Source organism: Thunnus albacares, chromosome 19 (assembly GCF_914725855.1).
Source record: "Thunnus albacares chromosome 19, fThuAlb1.1, whole genome shotgun sequence".
Lineage (NCBI taxonomy): Eukaryota > Metazoa > Chordata > Actinopteri > Scombriformes > Scombridae > Thunnus > Thunnus albacares.
The window spans coordinates 403,988-424,127 of record NC_058124.1 but is presented as its reverse complement, the minus strand read 5'-3'; the positions used below and the strand labels follow the sequence as shown (position 1 = coordinate 424,127).

At 38.8% G+C, this 20,140-nt stretch overlaps 2 protein-coding genes across 2 annotated transcripts in view; one reads left to right on the top strand and one right to left on the bottom strand.

The window, feature by feature from the left end:
- Positions 1 to 7,186, top strand: part of LOC122970467 (gamma-aminobutyric acid type B receptor subunit 1-like) — a 158,019-nt gene extending 150,833 nt beyond the window's left edge. Inside the window, exon 18 of the mRNA XM_044336615.1 lies at positions 414 to 7,186. Within this exon, the coding sequence (XP_044192550.1) occupies positions 414 to 701 (288 nt within the window). The 3' untranslated portion in view covers positions 702 to 7,186. The remainder of the gene's footprint in view (positions 1 to 413) is intronic.
- A 6,558-nt stretch (positions 7,187 to 13,744) lies between these two features.
- tnfa (tumor necrosis factor a (TNF superfamily, member 2)) lies at positions 13,745 to 15,877 on the bottom strand. Its single transcript, XM_044335877.1, has 4 exons — positions 15,606 to 15,877; positions 15,450 to 15,477; positions 15,020 to 15,076; positions 13,745 to 14,608 (listed from the first exon to the last, which is right to left on the bottom strand). The coding sequence occupies exons 1-4, from the start codon at positions 15,777 to 15,779 to the stop codon at positions 14,130 to 14,132; spliced, it is 738 nt and encodes a 245-aa protein (XP_044191812.1). The 5' UTR covers positions 15,780 to 15,877; the 3' UTR covers positions 13,745 to 14,129.
- Between the last annotated feature and the right edge of the window lie 4,263 nt (positions 15,878 to 20,140).

Sequence of the window (20,140 nt, the reverse complement as noted above, 5' to 3'; positions counted from 1 at the left end):
TGTTGCTCTTGAGTTTTTAATGTAATTTTTTAATCGTTCAAAAATATTTACTTAAGATCTTACTAGCTTTCACCTGAGCTTTCATCTGCATGTCACAATCCTCCTGAGCAGATGGAGTTATGTAATATGTAATACTTTGAGCAGCACAAATAAATTCTGTTCACCCCTATTGTACTGAGTGGAGGCAGAAATCTTCTGAGTCTGACAGTTCAAGACTTGAGTAAATGAAAATAAAGCTATCAGTATGGCTAGATAACTGAAACCAGCCTAGAACCCCGGTCACCCCCATTTTTCTAGTCTTTCCTCAAAACTCCTGACAAGCATCTTTTAAGTTAAAACATACCAGAAAACTATCTTACAGGAGTTGCTACTAGAAGATATTGTTGAGTCTTTGTTACCATTTATGTTCTCAGAAAGAGGAACGTGTGTCAGAGCTGAGGAACCAGCTCTCTGAGCGACAGGCCCTGCGATCAAGGAGAAGAGCATCCACCATCACTAATCAGAACCACAGCTCTCCCCCGCTCACCATCCCCCAGAGTGACCCAAGATCCCTGGCCCCTCCTCCAGGGTACCCAGCCCCCACCTCTGACCTCCACCCTGTCCCTCCATCTTTCGCCAACTCATCCAGCCTCTACCAGCCGGACAGCAAGATCAGCCGCAATAACTGCCACACCAGCCGGCTGCAGCTACTCTACAAGTGAGGTGAAGGTGAACAGTGGAGGGAGGAGGACTGTCATGACGTTCAAAACTACATAGAGGTGGAGAGAATGAGGTATGAACATGTGATTCAGTAATAAATCAGTATCTGTTGGAGGAGCTGAGTCATACAGATCACCTGAGTACAACCAGTGGAAAGGCTAATATCTAAGAATCTTCAGTGAGGATCTCAATTTCCACTTGTTTTCCCAAGCTAATCAATATGTTGCTCTTATTTTCTCCCAAAGAAAAAAAGATGTACATACATTTTGTTATACAATTTTGCATCTGTCATCTACCAGTGATTTATCATGTGCCAGATGGGGTTTGAGAAAAAAATGCTCAAAACTGACTATTCATTAAGCCTAGCCCCCTAAGCTCTGGTTGCTAAGTCTGGTAACCGTTCCATTGTAGCATAGCACATATGCAGTTCAAAGTAATAATGGTGACAGCTTTACTACTCAAAATTAATAGTGATTTTTGAAACAATGCATCCTTAATTTCAATTGTGGATTTCAAAGGTAAACAAAATTAAGCTTTCTATTTCTAGTCGGTGACCTCCATTTTTATCAGTTTAAATGTCAACTGTTGCAGGCAAATTTTATCAACTCTAGACAGCTAACAAGCTTATAAACCTGAGCAAATCTGGCAGTTGATTAAAAACTGTCTTCAACTGACTCACTGCAAAATGTCTCTGTAACGGGGTCTGAAATATGCAGTTAATGGCTACATACATGATCATGCTTAAACACTGAGGCTAAAGTTAACAGGCAAAGGATTAGCATCCTTGCCAGTTGATGATTCATGTGGAAGATATGGAAATAAAGGAGCAAATTCGTTCTATTTTGAATGATAGCTAGTTAGCCCTACAATAATACAGTATGATAAGCAAAAAAACAAAAAAGATCAGACTGTTATTTCATTCTTACATAACCCTATATGGTTGCTCAATATAGAAAAACATACTTGACCAAGCAACACAGAGGTTTGAGTTATGTTTTAATTCTCATATTCTCAAACAATATGTTTAATGCAATGTGTAACAATGTAACAAGTTTGGCTTGGGAGTGTAAACTTCCCTGAATCCAGTAAAGAGCATGTGCTGTTAACATTAGCCTAAACTCTGATGTAGTATCGTCCAGGACCAGCCCTCATGTAGTGGATGTGTCAGTCCTAAATGGAGTTTTTTCTAAAGTAACCTGTATTGCCTCCAAACAATGTAGTTATGACATTCTAACTCTTGGCCTTGGACACAAAGTTAGATTACTACTGTAGTAGTAAGCTACTTAGCATGCTAATGTTTGCAACTTGTGTTACAACAGATAAACACACTGTGTAGAAACAACCCACCAAACTTTATATACAAAGTATAACTCCTACTAGAGCCCCAAGCACACAAATTCAAAGCTTGACAGATCTTCCGTGGCTAGTCATGGTTGCAAAGACAGAACAATCTCTGTTCAGGGGAAGGGTGCAATAAATAGTCAATTGGAGACCAAGGTATTATGGCAAAGCATTTATCATATCTGTACCTTGCCATAATGCCTCCTAATGTCTTGCGATAGTACTATACTAGTACTGTAGACAAAAGGACAGACTTCATGATAAATGATTCCAGTTTTGTGAAGTAACTGGTTGTATCCATATCATAAAAAACTAATTTTTAGCTCCTTTTGTTAAATGTTTGGAGATGTTTTTTACATTGTTATTGGTCTCTGTTCAAAGAGACTGCTGCGTCATTGTACATAGTTGTGTGTGTTCATGCTAAACCCCCATCACTGTGGATGAACTCCTGATCGAAGAAAAGCTGAGGACACGGCTCTCATCTCATCTGTCAGATATTTACTGTATCCAAGTGTTGTGACTGCCACACTCAAGAGCTGAAGGAGCAATACATGAGGCTAAAAGCATGAATTACAACACCTTTATGTGTTTAATGCGTGGATGCAGCTGTTTAATTTAAAAAAGACAGATAAATGCCAGAAATTAAATACAATGGACCAGCTGTCAACTGACAAGGCCTAAATGTTAAACCATAAGGCTAATGCAGACACAATTTGTTGGTATGTAATATTTAAGCTTTTTGAAGTTGTTCTCCAGGATTCTTTTCACGTCTAAATGAATGAGTGTATTGGAGGACTACACGTTTGAGAGACTGAGCGATTCATACCTGTCAACACCTCCAGTTTTTCCTGGGTTTCTCCTGTATGTTCGTCCCCTCTCCCTCTGTGTTCCCATTTTGTTGTTTCTCCCAGGAAGTTCCCATCATTTGCATGACCCTCAACCTTTTATTATGAATAATCGTCATACACACAGACGACCCACAATTTCAACCCATCTGTCACCACAACCTGATTCAAGGGGCATGTGCACAGCTGCTCTCTGCGCAGGCAGTCTTTTCTCCTGTCCTCTGTCCTCCTCCCTCTGTTGCTAATGTGATTCACTGCCTATATGTACTGCTGGTAGAGAGGATGAGGAGGAGCCAGTAGCTAAGTTTATAAGAATTTTCCAAATTTTAAGATACATTGCAAACTCAGATAAATTGTTAGGCTACATACAGACCGCTTTCGTGTTATTAGCTTAACCAGCGCACTGTGGATGTGTAAAACATACTGGTATTGGGTGGGACACTGCAGGCAAAGCAGTTGAAAATATCACTTTTCTACATGTTTATGCTTTTTGAATAGGTTGTTTGATAAAGTATATATTGGCTTTTTACTCGCAATGGTTTTGTTGCACTTACAGTAACAAGCATAGTTGTCGTCAACTCAAGTAAAACGTTATCTTTCACGTCATCCCCCCACCCTCCAACCCACTCTCATATTTTGAAACCTAAATGTTGGCAGGTATGGAGATTTGTTTCTGACTGAAAACACAACAGTTCAGACCAGTATTAGCTGATACTTAGAGCAGCAGCTGTTGAATTTTTTTTGTTTTACTTTCATGTGGATTGGACAGAGGATACATGAATTCACATGCATTTCAGTCCTTCAATTTCAGTTTCATGTCTGTCTGACAAAATTTATTTTATTGATTGGCCTTTTTGTCATTATTTCACAATAGATAAGTCTGACACATTTAGTCATTAATTTGTTAAATGTACTGATATAATTAGTCAAAGGGGCTGTAGTCAGCTGGGGAAAGAGTAATGTAGATATTAGCATCAGTCACCAGCATATGTAGGGTGATAAATGTTTTTGTTTTTAAAAATCTGGGAGCATGTACTGAAAAGGAGGGCCCAGTATGGATCCTTGTGGTACTTCACAGGTCATGCTGACCTGCTTGGAAGTAAAATTTCCAATGGAGATAAAATTGTTTCTATCCTGAAATTCCAAATAGAGAATATAAACTCAGGTTGAATTTAGATATAAATTCAAATTTAGTACCTGCTGGCACAAATACTGTATCTCCACAGTAAGTACTGTATACTTGACCCAGAAGCACAGCAGTTTACATTACATTTTAGTTTTCATGTCTGTCTATTACCAGAGCAAGTCAGTGTTAGATTCAATGCCCTAAGGTTAGTTAATATCACCTCACAAAGTTCCTCTACAGCTGTAAACAAAATAGTCTATCTGGTTGTTCTTGAAAACAAAACCAACAAGCCCACATCAGATTTCCCCTGTGCAGACTGCTGCATTTCACTTCTTGTGTTCACTCTTCTGCTTTTTTGCTCTCACTTCCAAATACCATGGCTCTTTCTGGGTATTTTGTGGACAGTACAGTTCACAGATACAGTTCCAATGAAACTGTTTTCATTGCAGAAAGTGAAATTAGAAATTATAGCACGTGTTTGACCTCTGTATACCTAATAATAACTTGTCTAACATAAAATGACAGCATGGGGCTCTTGGTGTCTCAATGTGGCTCCGTGAGTTGCTGTGAATCACACAACTGAGTCTCAGACTTAAGTGGAATGAGAAGGCTTACAGTATCTTCAGCAGTGCACAGATGGCTTTAGTGTTACTGCAGGAGGTCTAGCCTGTGCTACTTCAGTCAGTTCTTTACAGACAGTTTTATTTCATTGAGGAGCTTTATTGTATTAAACACAAATATTAAGTACAGACTCCACTTTATGCCATGTCTTGATAAATGAACAACAAAAAGGGACCAAAAATAATGCAACCATCAGCTTTGAAAACGTGGAAGCTGGGAGGTTGTGGGATTGAGTGTAAGGCCTTCACTGTGTAAGGCCTCTGGTGAATTAGACAGTAGGCATTTTAAAATATATAGTTCAATAATCAGCTCTTACAAAACTGAGTACACCCTTGGTCAATATCACTAAAATGTTAAGTAATTACAAATTGTTTCCATTTAATACACTTTTAATTTGTTTTTAGACTAAACCTAAGAATAATTAAGCCAGTTCATTTGAAAAACTGATTCATTTAACATTTTAATGATATTGCACAGGGATGTATTCAGTTTGCTTATTATGTCAACATAAAGCCTCTACAAATAAAATGTGTGTTGGGCTATCATGTCACTGGTTTTGTGTCTGTCTTGTGTCTGATTGGTCATGCAGTAGTTGAACCAGGTTTCATTATCTACTGTATAGTTAACAAGGCTCAGAGGTTCAGAGAGGTGTCAGGTTCACCTTTCAGTCAACAATTTAAGTCACAAGTGGTTCTTTTCAGACTAAAATCTTCAGTCAGTTGTATATATGTTTCCCAAAATCACAAGTTTGTGTCTTTACAACCTCTACAACAATAGTGGATATTTAACTCGTGAGACATATCATAGTCTGGTCATATGAGGCGATAGAAATATAAGGAAACATGATTTGATGTAATTTTAACAGTCCATCAAATTTTGAATGGGACATTCATATACTGCATATCAACATATTATTCTGATTGCAGTAATATCCCAACGTGCTTAGGGAATGATGAGGTAATATCAATGCTGGATTACCAACAGGTGAAAGCATGGCACCACCCCAGGGCCCCAGGCCTACAGGGGCCTCAGGGCACACAGTAAGCCTGTGTTAATTTAGCTGAGAATTAGCTGGGCAATATGGACCCCTGAAGCACAGTATGAGCTGACATGATAAGGGCCTCAAGATGCTTACTCGATCTTGAAGCCCTGTCCTGAAGAGTTTTCCTGTGTCAATATCTAGTTTATGAGATTCATTTAATCAGGTTTGTGTTGATATGTAGCTCTTCTTTAACTAATGTGTCTAATCAATTTACCAAACACCAAATCTAAAAAAACATATTTCTTATTTTACCAGGATTGAAATTTTACCTTACCCTGTTTTAGATGTCTGAACTAACCTAACTTGCTCAACTGTTAAGCTTAAAGGGTTATTTCATCCAAATCCCATAAAAGACATATTTTCTCACTAATCTCTCATGTTATCTAGCCATACAGATTCTGTTTTGTGTTTTGTTTTGGTTTTTTACCAAAGTATTAAGATATCAGCCTCTCAAACTTGTCCATGCACAACTGCTTCCACCCCAGTACAATGGAGGTGAATTGAATTTAAGTTGCTGTGCTCACAGCATTGAAAAAACAAAGAAAAAAAAAAAATAATAATGATAATAATAATAAAAATTATAAAATTTGTAGCAGAATCTTCTTCCAGAAAGTGTCCCTGTTACTCTGGATAATCCAGAGAGCACACTGTCAGAGTTCTTCATTGGATCTACTTTCAACTGAAGAAATAGTGCCTATGAAAGCATTTGACAAAGCAATTTTAACTCAAGGTCTACTTACAAGCTTTTTTCAGAGCATTCAACCGCATCTCATGGCCTTGCTCTGGTTAAGTAGTGAGTTTATCACATGGATGTAGCTTGTATGTGGAAATTTATTGTCAAATTACTGTTTTCAAGGTGACAGTTGTTTGGGATTTGGGTGAACTGACACTTTAAGAATATGGTGATGTCACCTTTCCACATGACAAACAGTCCTTGTTCATTACACACACTTTTAGAAGCAGACAAACATCACAGTGCCATGTTATGTTTGTCTCTTTATAGTTTGTTTCTTTGTGTGCAATACACACTCATAGGCACCCTTTTTCACCTCCATAAACTAATGACAACTATATCAGTGCTTGTAGGATATCTAGCCAAGGTTTAACGTTGTTCTTGACTTCCAGTTAAGTCTCATGTTCTCTCTGTGTGTGGTAGCACAGCTTGTTTCAGTAGTGTGGATAATTTGAGTTGTTTGTTGACTATTAACTACAGTATGACACACAGATGTATAAACCATGAGAACATTGTGCAGTATTCCTGCTACATCAAGTGACAATGTGTAAATATCTACCGTATGCTTGTCTGTAATGATGTATTTTAACTGTTAAGTCTGTAAAGCAGTGAAGCTGTAAGTGATGTTGATACACATGAGAACATGTGCACTGACTGTAAATAACGATGATGTAAATAATGATCATGTTTGACTTTGCATATACAAGCTGTATATCATGTGGTACAGTATTCAAAATATATTTCTATTTGCTGTAATATCTGATTATTTGAATTGCAAGAATGACAAATAAAGTTAGTTGTTTTTCTCACAATATTATCTGTGTTCAGTGTAAATTATTCAGCCACGCTAGTAGCACAGTCAATCCACCACTTTTCAGACTGAGGTAGCTCAACATCTATTGGACAAACTTTTTTGATCTCCTGACCTTTGGCTCAGTACCACCAGCAGGTTAAACTTTTCACTTATACCTCAACACCTACCAGAAAAACGTTGTTACATTCATAGTTCCCAGACGTAGTGTTGGCAAAGCTACAATCTAATGAAGCTACAACCTACTCTTCAAATCGAGTTAAACTACAGAAACACTACACTTTTGCTGAAAGTGGAAAGCAACCCAACACAAAAATTTGCATTTTCAGTCAAAGCAGCTGATAAATGGAATTTAAGAGAATGCACAAGCTTCAATATGTTTAAATTAAGCAATATTACATGAGAGGGTGATGCTTACAGAACATGGCGTATGCACCTCATTCCCGACCATGTCATTGTCATGCCAACAATTATGGTAAAGCACACCCTCAAGTGTAATATTGTGATTATACAACAATTACCAACAAAATAAAATATATAAACAAAATGTACTCATATTGTGGGGCACTTGATCACCGCAGTGTTGGCCATCAGATCTCAATTGGACCCTTGGCCGCCAACTCTGTCAGCATTAAACTGCTTCAAAGGCATGTGGGCAAACTCAATGAGAAAATGCCAGAAATCCAACAGAGACTCCTTATCCAATGTGAACAATTGAAGGACTTGGGTAAAACCCTCCAGGGTACCATAGTAACTGTTAACCTCCATTCTGCCCTAACCAGTAACACTTTGCATGCCTTAGGAACACTGTCAGAGGTAGTCAGGCACAACCTCATGAGTAGAAACCATCTGCCCAGATGATGCCTCATTTTTAACTGCCCAGATGCCAGAACCTCTGCTAACTGAACTGTATAGACTCTCTAACTTAACTTTTCCTCAGGGATTAAGGAGTCTTTGTTTCAGGGACATGGACTATGTAACCCACCGGTCACACCTCCTATGTGGATTAGTTGGCCCTTGGGTTGCTCTGAAGACCGTGACCAGCACCCACCTCCTCAGACCAAAAGGGGGGATGTTGTGCCTCAACCATGGGGTCGGACAAAGGCAGGCCTACATGTAAACTCTGAAGCCTGACCATGAGGTCACCTTTTTCCTTTGTTCTCTGAAACAAAGGAGCAGCACTCTCACAGATGCTGCTCTCACAGACTTCACTTCCCATCATGCTTTGCCCAGTGTGCACGTTAGTGTGAACTCTGTGGGAAGCCTCAAGCTCTCATTTCTGATTGGCAGAGACGCCCCAACATCACCGGCAGTAATGCGCAATGCAGCCGTGGCTTTAAGAATCAGCCGCACAAATTTAACACCGCCATTCCATTGTAACCAAGTGAGGAAAAGGTTCTGCTTTCTCCATCAGCCAGATTACTAATGGAGGTAATTGTGTGTACCTTTTCCCCTTTTCTGAAGCTTCTCCCCTCACTGGATGTGACTAGACTTCAACCTGTGTTCACTTGAACACCATCAGACATGTGTGTTTGATAAATTCATTTGGGTGAGTGCAGAGACACCGATCACTGGTCGGCACCATCTAGCTATTGTTTAACTGGAACGCTGCGGCAACATCTGCCAGTTGGTTCTTGCATGACGTGACTTCCTCCCAAAGTCAGCCATCTTGAGTCTCATGCAACATCATCTCACCAGATCACATCCGCCATCGTAAGGTCGCTTGACATCAGCTGGCCAGATCACGTCAGCTGGTCACCCATACACATACACACACACACACTTCTGCTCACATGTTTTTGACCATACACAGCTGCTGTTTTATGTGTGTCGTTTGATTAGTATTAATTGGTAGGATAGTGTGTGTTAACTGAAACATTTGGTGACTTTGTTGATTCTTGTGGAGATTAATAAATACTGTTGTACCTTTAAAGAGAGGTCTTTTTGTCATTATTGTGCATGTTTATTGTGATAACTGGCTGAGTGATTGAGAGAGTCAGAGCTCGGACTTGAACCTTCACTGTTTACTTGGGGTGCTGATATCCCAACTTTGTAATAACTCACATCAAGAAACATCTACTGCCCGTGTTTGGCCATGATACCTAACACTATTGGGAAATGTGGTTATTAACATGTAATATTTATCCTAATGACTTTCCTAATAATTTTGGTTATCTTTCAGCTTTTACTGACTTGTTTGTCAGAAAAAAGCTCTCAACAGTGGTTGTATTGCTAGTGTGGCTGTACACCCTTACAGTCTTGTTAGGATAATAAAGGTTTGTTACAATACAAACTGAAGCCAGTAGAGGGTTACATCAAGGACAGTTTGACAGAATTCTCTATTACATATGTAGCAGATCATACTTGAAAAGAAAGAACAGATCAGCCACACTGGGTCTTCCTCAGGTTGTGGTTGGGGTGTGCACTGACACATGCAGCATTGTTTGCACTGCACCAAGTGCATTGCGATCACAGTTTCCTCACTAATCAGTCACACAAGTTGCAACTCATTTTTATCATTATTGACAAACAGTGATATTGCATCATGAAGATCCAAATCATTCCGAGCAAACTTTATAATTGAATTTCCAATTGCTTTGTTTCACGTTTGAGGACTTTTGTCTGATTTCATGCATAACAATGTAACACTGTTTATTACATTAAACATCAGTTTGATTATTATATAGGTGATCTTGACAGTCTAGCTCCTCCAGACGGCTTCTAGAAGCTAAAATAAAGAGGGCAAGGGTGTAACAATTAACTTAAATGAAAACCATGATTTATTACAACTTGGCTTTATTTTCATTGCACAGACCATTCATTCTCCATTCTATTGGTTATGATAACATTTTAAGTAAATTACTGAGATCTGTAACATAATTAAGTCCAATATGGACAGAATCCACTCCAAATTTAAAAATGCTAAATGATTTCAAAGTTTCCACAGTCCTTACTGGATGCCAGCAGAGGATGTTGAAGGTTAATGTCTGAATTAAAGCCCTTTATATGATTTGTCTGGTAATTTCATCTATTTTTTCTTATTGTCAACAAATCTCATGTGCAGAGCCATACCAACAATGAACTGATCTACGTACAAGTATTGTGTGCATATCCAAAGCCTGATATATCGTATTCCTCTAAGCTGTAAACCCCTGTTGTTGTCCAAAAACTATTGAAAACATGTCAGTGAGTCACATCACTGCACTGGGTGACATGTCGTTTCATTATGAAGAGTTTGGTCATGTTAGTTTGTTTAGAAACAGCTCCAAAAACTAATAACAGTGATCACATTTTCAATCTCTGGAGAGTAGTTCTATGTATGACAAATGCCACTGCGCATGCATAGTTCCATTTACAGTTTTTCACTAGCTTGTGCTACACACAGTAACACAACCTCTTGACTTTGTACTGAAGTTCTTTGAGAACTATGTAGTACAGAAAACATCATGCTGCTTTTATTTCTTTTTGTTAGTTTTTTTTTTCTTTCAATCCAGCACCTTTTTGATTTGTGGTAGAGGATTTGCTTGACTAAAAAACAATGAAATATGTGAAGTTTGAAGTCATTTTTTAAAAATTCTTACGATGACCTACCTATCAAAACAGAAAATGAAATAACAATATGGAGACATAAAATTGAAAGCCCAGGATATTCTTTTTAATACTTTAATACTTTCCACTGCTGGTGTGTGGTGCTGCTTGTAGGCTGCAGGAGGAGGAAGTATGGGGATTACCAGATAACCAGGGAGTTCCCCTCCTCTTACTCTGAATAGCTGTTGAGGAACGGTTACTCCACTGGAAACTTCCTCAGTACATACAGCAGAATAAGAACCATATTTTAAGCGAATGCAAGTACAGAGCCAACAAAGTCATGGTATGTTATGCAATACAGAGGCTATATTTATCCAGTATCAGTGATGATGAGATCACAGGAGTGCTCTGTTGGCTTTTCTCATGAAAATAGTACCAAACCCCTCCATTGTCATTTCACAAGTAAATAAACACCGGCATTAACAAAATAGCTGTCAGAGCCATCATGTGTGAAATCACTGGGATTTGTGGGTTGTAATTTTATTGTCAAGGTAGAAAATGTGATCACTGGAGCTGCCTTTTGAGGTTTTACCCACTTTATCAACATGAATCTAAATTAGGACTTAATCAGAAAAGAAGATTCACTGCAGACTGTAGAAGAACAGAGTCTTTCACAGGGATGTATTGAATTTGGGTTTATTATTCAACACCATAGTTACTGCAGCCAGGAAATCCAAATTTGGGCAAAGGGCCTTAGTACAGTAGAGCTGATGTGGGATGATAAGAAGTATCAGTGAGTGAGCAATAACCTGTAGCTGAAATTCCACTTTTACATGTGTTCCGGTTTTTATTAGCTTAAATTTTCATTTTAATCAGAATTAAAGCATAATTTAAGCTCATCATCATGGAATTTGATCATTTAAATCATAAATTAGCAAGTTGTTCCTGCTGGGTTTGATGAGCTTCTCCACACAGTACTTTGACATCCAGACTGTGGAGGTCGACAGAAGTTGCATTCATTTTTCACAAAGCCTACATCCTAATTTCAGACTAGTGTTTAGAGACTGAATAACTTCCACATTTACACAGACCATCTTCATCTGCTAGAGGGGCGACTGCCAACCGTGATTAACATTTCTACTTTGACTGTCAGAGTGAATGTGTTCAGTTCCACTCTGACACCGCAGAAATGGCAATAAAGCTAATAACTTAGGCATCAAGAAGTGTTGTACTTTACTTAGTGATGTGTGTGTTGGTGCTATGCATGTGTTATTTTTGCAGTGGGCTAAATAAACAGAATCTACTAACTTGAATGAATGTTGTACAGTATCATGGATCATAGCAGAAATAAGAAATGGCCTGCTGATGATTTAAGTATTAACTCAAAATGAAAAAACTATTATGAACACTAACAGGCACTAACACAGTGCTAACCACTGCACCACTGTGCCAGTGGCTCAACAAAATTTGGTGATGCACATAGTTTTGCTTTTGACTGAAGCTTGTACCACCCCTATAATACTACAATAGCACATTTAAAATTCTATTCAGCTCCATTGTCTTATCTCATAGAAACAAATATATCAAAGCCTAAGCAGAAAAAATAAAGTAAAACGACAGCATCATTTCAGCAATGTCAGCAAAAAAAACCCCAAAAAACATTTGTGTAAAGGGATAAAGACCTCTAGCAGCTATAGGAATTATAGTCTTGTTCATCTGAATTGAAGGAGTGTGACATTATTACAGAGCAACAAAGTTGTCAGATGGAGGAGGTCAGGGTGGATGAGTGAGTCAACAAAATGTTAGTTAGTTTCTTTTAATCTTGACCATGTGATTATTACTGTAACAGTGACAATGAAGATCCCTTACCCTTAACAGATAATTAATGGGTGATTAACAGAACTTTTAATCCAAAACATGCTCTTGACCTATAACATCCCCTGTAAGTCATGTTTGTGCCTAAACCTAACCAAACCTTAACCATATCATTGTCAGATCAGAAAAATGTTTTATTTTACAATGATTTGTTACAGGTTTGGAAGACAAATTACATTGACCTATGTAGAAAATGCTGATATATGTCACATGTGATGCATTTTGTCCTTAAATCTGAGAGACTTGTTGGAAAAACCTAGAAAAACTTCCCGCTTAACTTGATACCACTAGTTTTAATTGAGGTTAAGTGAACATTTCAGGAAATATTGTATGCACAGCACACAGTAAAGAGGTGATAGAACACTGTGGTTGATGTACTCTGCAGTTGATACGTTAACCATATGCATTCATTAAAAACTGCAACTTCCTCCCCACCCCACCACCACCAGTTGACACTTTCTTCCATTTTTGGTACTGTCACTTTATTATTTATTTCATGTTGTGATCTAAAAAATACTTGAACACAACCCTTGCAAACAGATTTTTTTTACATTTTTATCCAAGCATTTTTTCAGCACCATATTATTTGAAAATATAAATAAATAATTATTTATAAAATAAAGAAACACTATGTAATTTAATTATTCATAAAATAAAGAATTATGACAAATAGCTGATCAAATTGAAGTTAAAAATAACTTAATAAATAATTACATATTGTTGTAAAAGCATTCAATTACAATAAACACATGAAAACAAAAATAAATAATTCAATAAATAATTCAATAAATGTGAGGCAATAAATAAATAATGTTATAAATAAAAACAATGTAAATCCCTAGAATTCCTAGAATTCAGTTCCGGGGGCGGCTGTGGCTCAGGAGGTAGAGCGGGTCGTCCGCTAATTGGAAGATTGGTGGTTCGATTCCCGGCTCCTCCAGTTCGATGTGTCCTTGGGCAAGACACTTAACCCCAAACTGCTCCTGATGGCTGTGCCATCAGTGTATGAATGTGTGTGAATGGTTAGTTTCCTCTGATGGGCAGGATGGGACCTTGCATGGTGTGCCCCTGTACCCATTCAGCGTATGAATGTGTGTGAATGGGTGAATGTGATTCGTAGTGTAAAAGCGCTTTGAGTGGTCGGAAGACTAGAAAGGCGCTATACAAGTACAGTCCATTTACCATTCTGTCAGTCTGTAGTGAGCAGTTATAGTAACAAATGTCAAATACACTGCAGTACAACAAAAGGTACTGACATATGACAAGGTTTTAGTACATAGTACACAACATTACAGACTCATAGAGATATTTGTGGTAGCACATTACTTTTAGTTTACTGTGAACTGTTTTCTCAATTTCTACACTTAACATGGCGCTATTTTCTTGGTTTACACAGCCTTGTGTAATGACCTTCTGATGCAGTCTTTACGGTTTGGGTGTAAAGTCAACATTGCATGACTGTTTAGTGTATATTCATATTTGCAGCGGTTGCCCTCAGTCAACTGTCCTTACAAGGCAAACACACCAAAGAAGGTCTTCCCTGGCTCATCCTCCAGCTTGGGCAAGATCTTCTCCTCTGTCACTGTCTTCAGCTTGTCGCCTTTATTCAGGCTGAACACAGCGCCCATGTACACAGTGGAGTACCAGCTCCCATCCTCATCCGGATCACGGCTGACCGTCTTTTGGCAGGCGGTGCGGACAGAGTGCAGGATGGTCTGGTAGGAACTTGTGGCGTCACCGTTCCCATATGAGTTGGACCAACGCTTCACAGTATGGCTCAGATGGACCATGGACTTTGAGGTGGAGTCACTGCTGCTGCAGCTGACCCGGAAAGATGCCTGGCTGTACACAAAGTAGAGGCCGGATTGAGGGATCACAATCTCATTTTCTTCAAGTTTCAGCCCTCCTTGAGAGTGGGACTGGTCCACCTGATTTTTCCATTCCACTGATGTCTTCACATCAGATTTGTAGTCAGGGTTGTATTCACCTGTTGAAGAGTAGAGAGACATGGTGATGGAGATTATCTTGAATTTCTGACAGTTTGAGTTAAGGGACCCTGAGAATTACCTCAGTGAGCCTTGAAATGTTCTACAAAATCCCTGGAACTTCTTCAAAAACCCCAAGAACTTCCTCAAGAAGCCCTGTGACAGCCTTGAGAACCCATAGAGCCTCTTCAGGAAGCCCTAGAACTTCCTCAAGGACCACTAACCCTAACCCTACTAAATATCCAAGACAACTGCCTTGAAGAACTGGGATTTGAGAACCACTGGACTATTAAAATGGGATCTCAATGAACCAGAGGAAGACAACATCGTGCTTCCTTTTTTGATGAGTCTAAGTATGAACCACATAGATCCCTAGCCCCAAGTATAAGTGTAGGTATATTGTGTGTCTTTACCTTCTAGATGAATGGCAGCTCTTATGTTGGAAATTTGCCTCAATGTGTGACGAAGATCTGTAAAAGGAGAGAAGATAGAGGTTTAGAAAATTAGCTAGTCTCCTGCTGCAGCTTGACATTTCCCTGTGTGACTCTCTGGTGCAATTAGTATCAGAATCAGAGTAGAGTAAGATAGTTTTCACTATTGGTTCAACATTAGCTGCAGAAAAACAGTCAGGTATGTTTACTGAGATGTTCTTTTCTTTGCAAATTTGAAGTATTCATTCACTTGCTCTATGTTTTAAGTTCAATAACTGATATAAAGACTAATGCATTTAATATATTAATATTATTACATTTCAGCACATGATCAGTTATTAGATACTACAAAGCCATTAATATAAAAAGTACAGTCTTGAACTTTTGAGAGAATTAAGGGAAGAGTTCTCACCATCATTGTCCTCTCCTTGTCCTGTCCCCTGTTTCAAGAAGAGAATGGTAAAGAGACTGTTAGAACAGCTGGATTCAGGCAAGAAAGGCCACTCACTCTGAAAGGCATCCAGGCCCTTCAATAATTCAGAGACTATTCCAGAACGTATGTTCCCACCTTGGTATGCTGGTTGACAACAAGGAGAGCAGTAGCAGCCGCAGCAGCAAAACAGAATGCGAACGCCAACACGGCTGTGGTTAGCTTTGAGCTGGGTTTAACACTCTGCGTTGTGTGTTTCCTAGCTCCTATGTGGACAGCAGCATCCAGCGCTACCTTGCATTCACCTTCCATTGTTCAGACTCTTAGCAGCCTTATTGAGAGCTTTGTTTCTTCTTCTACTGTCACTCTGGTTTGTTGATTGACACTCAGGGAGCAGCTTTTTAAGTGTCTTCCTTTGAGTGGGGGTGGGGAACTCCAGTGATGTCATTCTCATTGTGACTGAAATACTTGAAATATATAGGAACAATGCGGTGTCACCAGCCACAGATACTCTACTCATTCAGTTATTCATCAAGCTGTGTTTGCCAGCATTGCCAAAACCTAGTCACACTATCAATGTATGATATTGCATTCTGAATTGAAGTGTCATTATTGGTATTTACAGTTCATTGTGTCACTTCCCTTTTGTGTAAAAATAGGCAGATGATGAAGCAGGGCCTTAGTTCAGTATGTTTTCAGTGCATTGGCCATCCTATGGAAATAGTAAATAGTAAAAAACAAACAGAAAATAAAACTGTCTGATTACTGAGCCCAGGAGCTTTCAACCATGTCACATTACCTCCATCACCAGATGGAGTTTGTCCAGTTGTCATGAAACTGTAGGTGTTTCAATTTACATCTTTTTCCTGAGCACTAAGGACTTGAGTTTCTTTTTGGACATGTAATGCCTTTATGACAGAGCTCACTGTGAGGAAAAGTCAGTGAGAAAAAGAGATGGGGAATGATATGCAACATGGCCTGACTCAAACCAGCGACATTGGGGTACATTCTTTAGCAATATTTTAAAGACCACAAGGGAAATCCTCAAAGTTACTTCTCATAATTATTATGTGGTGATTGTGGAAAATAATTACACTACAGTGGAAAAGGAAAACTGATGGTCCAGTCCATAAAACTCATTTTTTAATGACAAATATGTACATTACATTGGAAGTCAAGTGTTACATGTGACATCTGACTAAAAACTGAATACATTATTGTTTCATGTCTATTAGCAGACAGGAGTATGTATGGGAGAGTTAGTCAGAGATCAACTCAGTTCCATGAAGATCAATACTAGCATGGATCATTGCCATAAGTCTCAGCTTTAAGGAAAACAAGATGCAAACATGAGGTAAGACTGTAATAACAATGCAAAAATGAGGATGTTTTAAATACAGGGTTTTGACACAAGCTTTTCACTGATCTTTTCATAATCACAGACAACCTATAATCTTAAAAGAGAAACATCCTCCTACATTTGCTACCATAACAGCAAACAAGCCACAATTTACGTCAGCCATTAACCTTTCTTATAAAATAAGAGTAATATTAAGACAACATTTAAACCACAGTGCCACTACTTCAAAATGTCTCTTCTTAATGTGACTCCGTATCTATCTGCTGTAGAAGGCTTTGAGAAAAAGCAAAACTGACATACACAAAGACATATCAATCCTACAATTTTCCCTTCAGTTTGAAGTTAGATAGACTTCTGGACCTTGCCAACATACCCCCAAAATATGGAATTAAATCTCTGTCTCTTTTTGGTTTAATGTGGATTTAATGATCTGTCATCTGATGGCAGGGGGGTTGTAAACAAGCCAGCAGTTTATCTAGATTATCTAAATCACTGTTTTTGGAGGTCAAACCAAAAGTGAGCATACCTGAAATGTTGGTAATAATCCCTCATTGCACAGAAATTCTCAAAATTCTAGAGTAAGTCAAATTTGTTCTGTTTGTTTTCTCTTCCACATAGGGAAATTACAGTATTGACCACAAACATTTTTATGGTATCATTTGACATCTCATTTGGTGAGAATGACTAAACCTGCTTTTCCAATGAGGGTGACTTCAGTAGGAGGTATACTCCCCCTCCTACCGAAGGTATACTACCCTTAGCACCAAGACAGATAAGATGTGAAAAAGAAACTGTCCATTGTGTGGTCTACAACAATTTCACATGCATTTTCAATATCAACTTTTTTTTTCTCAAGAAAACTCCCCTCATGTTACATCACCCTACTCTTATTTCTAGATCTGACACAAGAAGCAAATTTCTGTCATCTAAAAAAAGAATTGACACTCTCCTCAGAGTTGCAGTGGAATACACTGTGGGTTTTGTAGATTGATCCACTGCTCAGCTTCCTCATTACAAGATGAGAGCACATACCACATAGTCATCCACATGTCCCTGGTAGATCATCAGCTGAAGTTGGGGTGGGGGGGGGTGGAAATTTTGATAAATTGGCCACAAATTTCCCAGTCAGACTCTGTTGTTGTTCAAGATAAAATGTATTGGGCCTGTGTGGGGTTACTCAAGAGCCCAAGGCCATCCCTGTGTTAGTTTTTTCCAGAGAACAAGTGGGTCACCTCAGTACGACCACATCTCGAAGAGTTGAAGGCTCAGACAGTTGTCTGTGTCTTTGCACCAAACAACAGTTCAGAACACCCAGCAGTCTTGGATCCATGGGCAAAAATGGAGAAAACTGTAGGGAAGTGATTGAGATAAGCTGCCTTTATAATCTGAATCTTAAAGGTACTTTTTTAGTAAACAAGTTCTCTAGTCATGGACTGTCCTAAAAATTTGACTTGTCACCATATGGTGGTCCATAAAGGTACTGAATACCAGAACACCTCAGCAGGCATTCAGACCAAAAACAGGAGCTGCGTTGGTGAGGGTGTCTTGCCACAGGTACTGGCGAGAAATGAAATAAGATAAGAAAGATCAGAAGGTCAGCTTTGAGTGACATCCATGATTTTAACAGCTTATCAGATGCAAAAACACTGCACAGATAGTCTACAAAGTTATCACAGCTGCAATTATTTTATTCATTGAGACAATCGTGAGGCAAACTGTAGAAATAAGCTGTTTATGTTACAGAGTAATCTACCAGGAATGTGCCCTCAAATATATGTGATTGGCCACCGCACAAGTTACCTAATGATGTTGCAGTCTGGCAAAAGTCCCTCTGTGTAGTAATGCTGCTGCATTGCTGGACTGGCCTCATGCACAAACTGACCAAAACCGGTCTGAAGACGACCTTTGGCCAAAGATTGATGATTGATTTTGTAATTGTTTCATAAGATCTGCAGACGTACAGTATGTCTGGACACTTATGTGAAAAGAGGAGCATGACAGTTAACTGAAGGAGTTGCTGGCCAAGAAAACATTGGATCAATTATAGTATATCCCGTCTATGTCTGGAAGAGACCTTGGGATGCCCCACGACGGCATCTGGGCTACATTAACCTTGTTCTATCACTACTCAAACCCAAATATGCTGCAGAAAATTGATGGATGGATTTTCACCAATTGAAATTGAATTAGTTCCATTAATAAAAAGAACATTAATCAATAGAGTTTAGTTTAAGTTGAACTTGAATTCAAGATATCACACATTAAACTTGTAATGTTAGCTCACTACTGACTACAATATTTTCAAGTCTAGATCCACTGTAATTTTATACTCTGTGACATCAAATACCAAAACTAGGCAAACAAACCCAGAGACATAGTGATTTTGTTAGCAATGGGCAGAGATAAGGGGCAGGAAGTTGTATTACAGGAAACTGTGTCTGACTTTCATTGATGCCAGAAGATGATCTAATAACACTGAAATTTTCAGTCTGCTTGAAAAAGTAGGTCATATGACATGTCCAACCACATCTAAAGTCAAAGGTGTTTTTACATGTTCTGAATGGCCACACTTGAAGGTGCGGTGGAACGCCTACTGTCATATCATCCTCCTGACTGCCTCCCTGATCTTTTTCCGAGAACTCTGTCTTTTGCGTGTAGTCATGACACAATTAATCATATGGGGAATGCCACATCCTCTCAGACAGTATTTCCTTGAAGGCATTGGTGTTGCAGGGAAGAAGTTTTCTGAAGAAAGAAAACAGAGAAATCCTGCCTTCTCTATCCGCTCTGCACACCCTGTGATGTTGGTGAGCATGACTGTTGGATTGTTGCTTTTAGAAAGTCACAAAAAAATTGTGGAATGCAGCCCCCCCTAAATCTGATAACAGAATGGTGGGCGTAGATGGGCACAAGCACACATGCACTTTGTTTGTAGCATACTGATCCGTTCATCCTGACTGACTTAATTCTATTCCATGGACCTAATCTTTGGTTGGCTCCCTTCTTGAACCATCTCTAAGAAACAATCACTTGAGTCATGTCATGTGATTTTAAATTCTGTCCATTTTCTGTTGATGACCATTATACTGCAGATGTTAAAACTGATGTCTAGTCCTGTTTTGTGCCCATATACTAAATACCTAAATCACTTTCATTTTGACTCAGTCTAATCAAATTTGACTTCTTGTTGCTTTACAGTTTCAGCTTTGCTCCAACATTATATCTAAAATCAACCCTCAGTTTGTTTTTCACCTCACACATGTAGGTCATACTCTGAACCTATTCTTAGCATTTGGTTTTCCTGTGTGTGGTG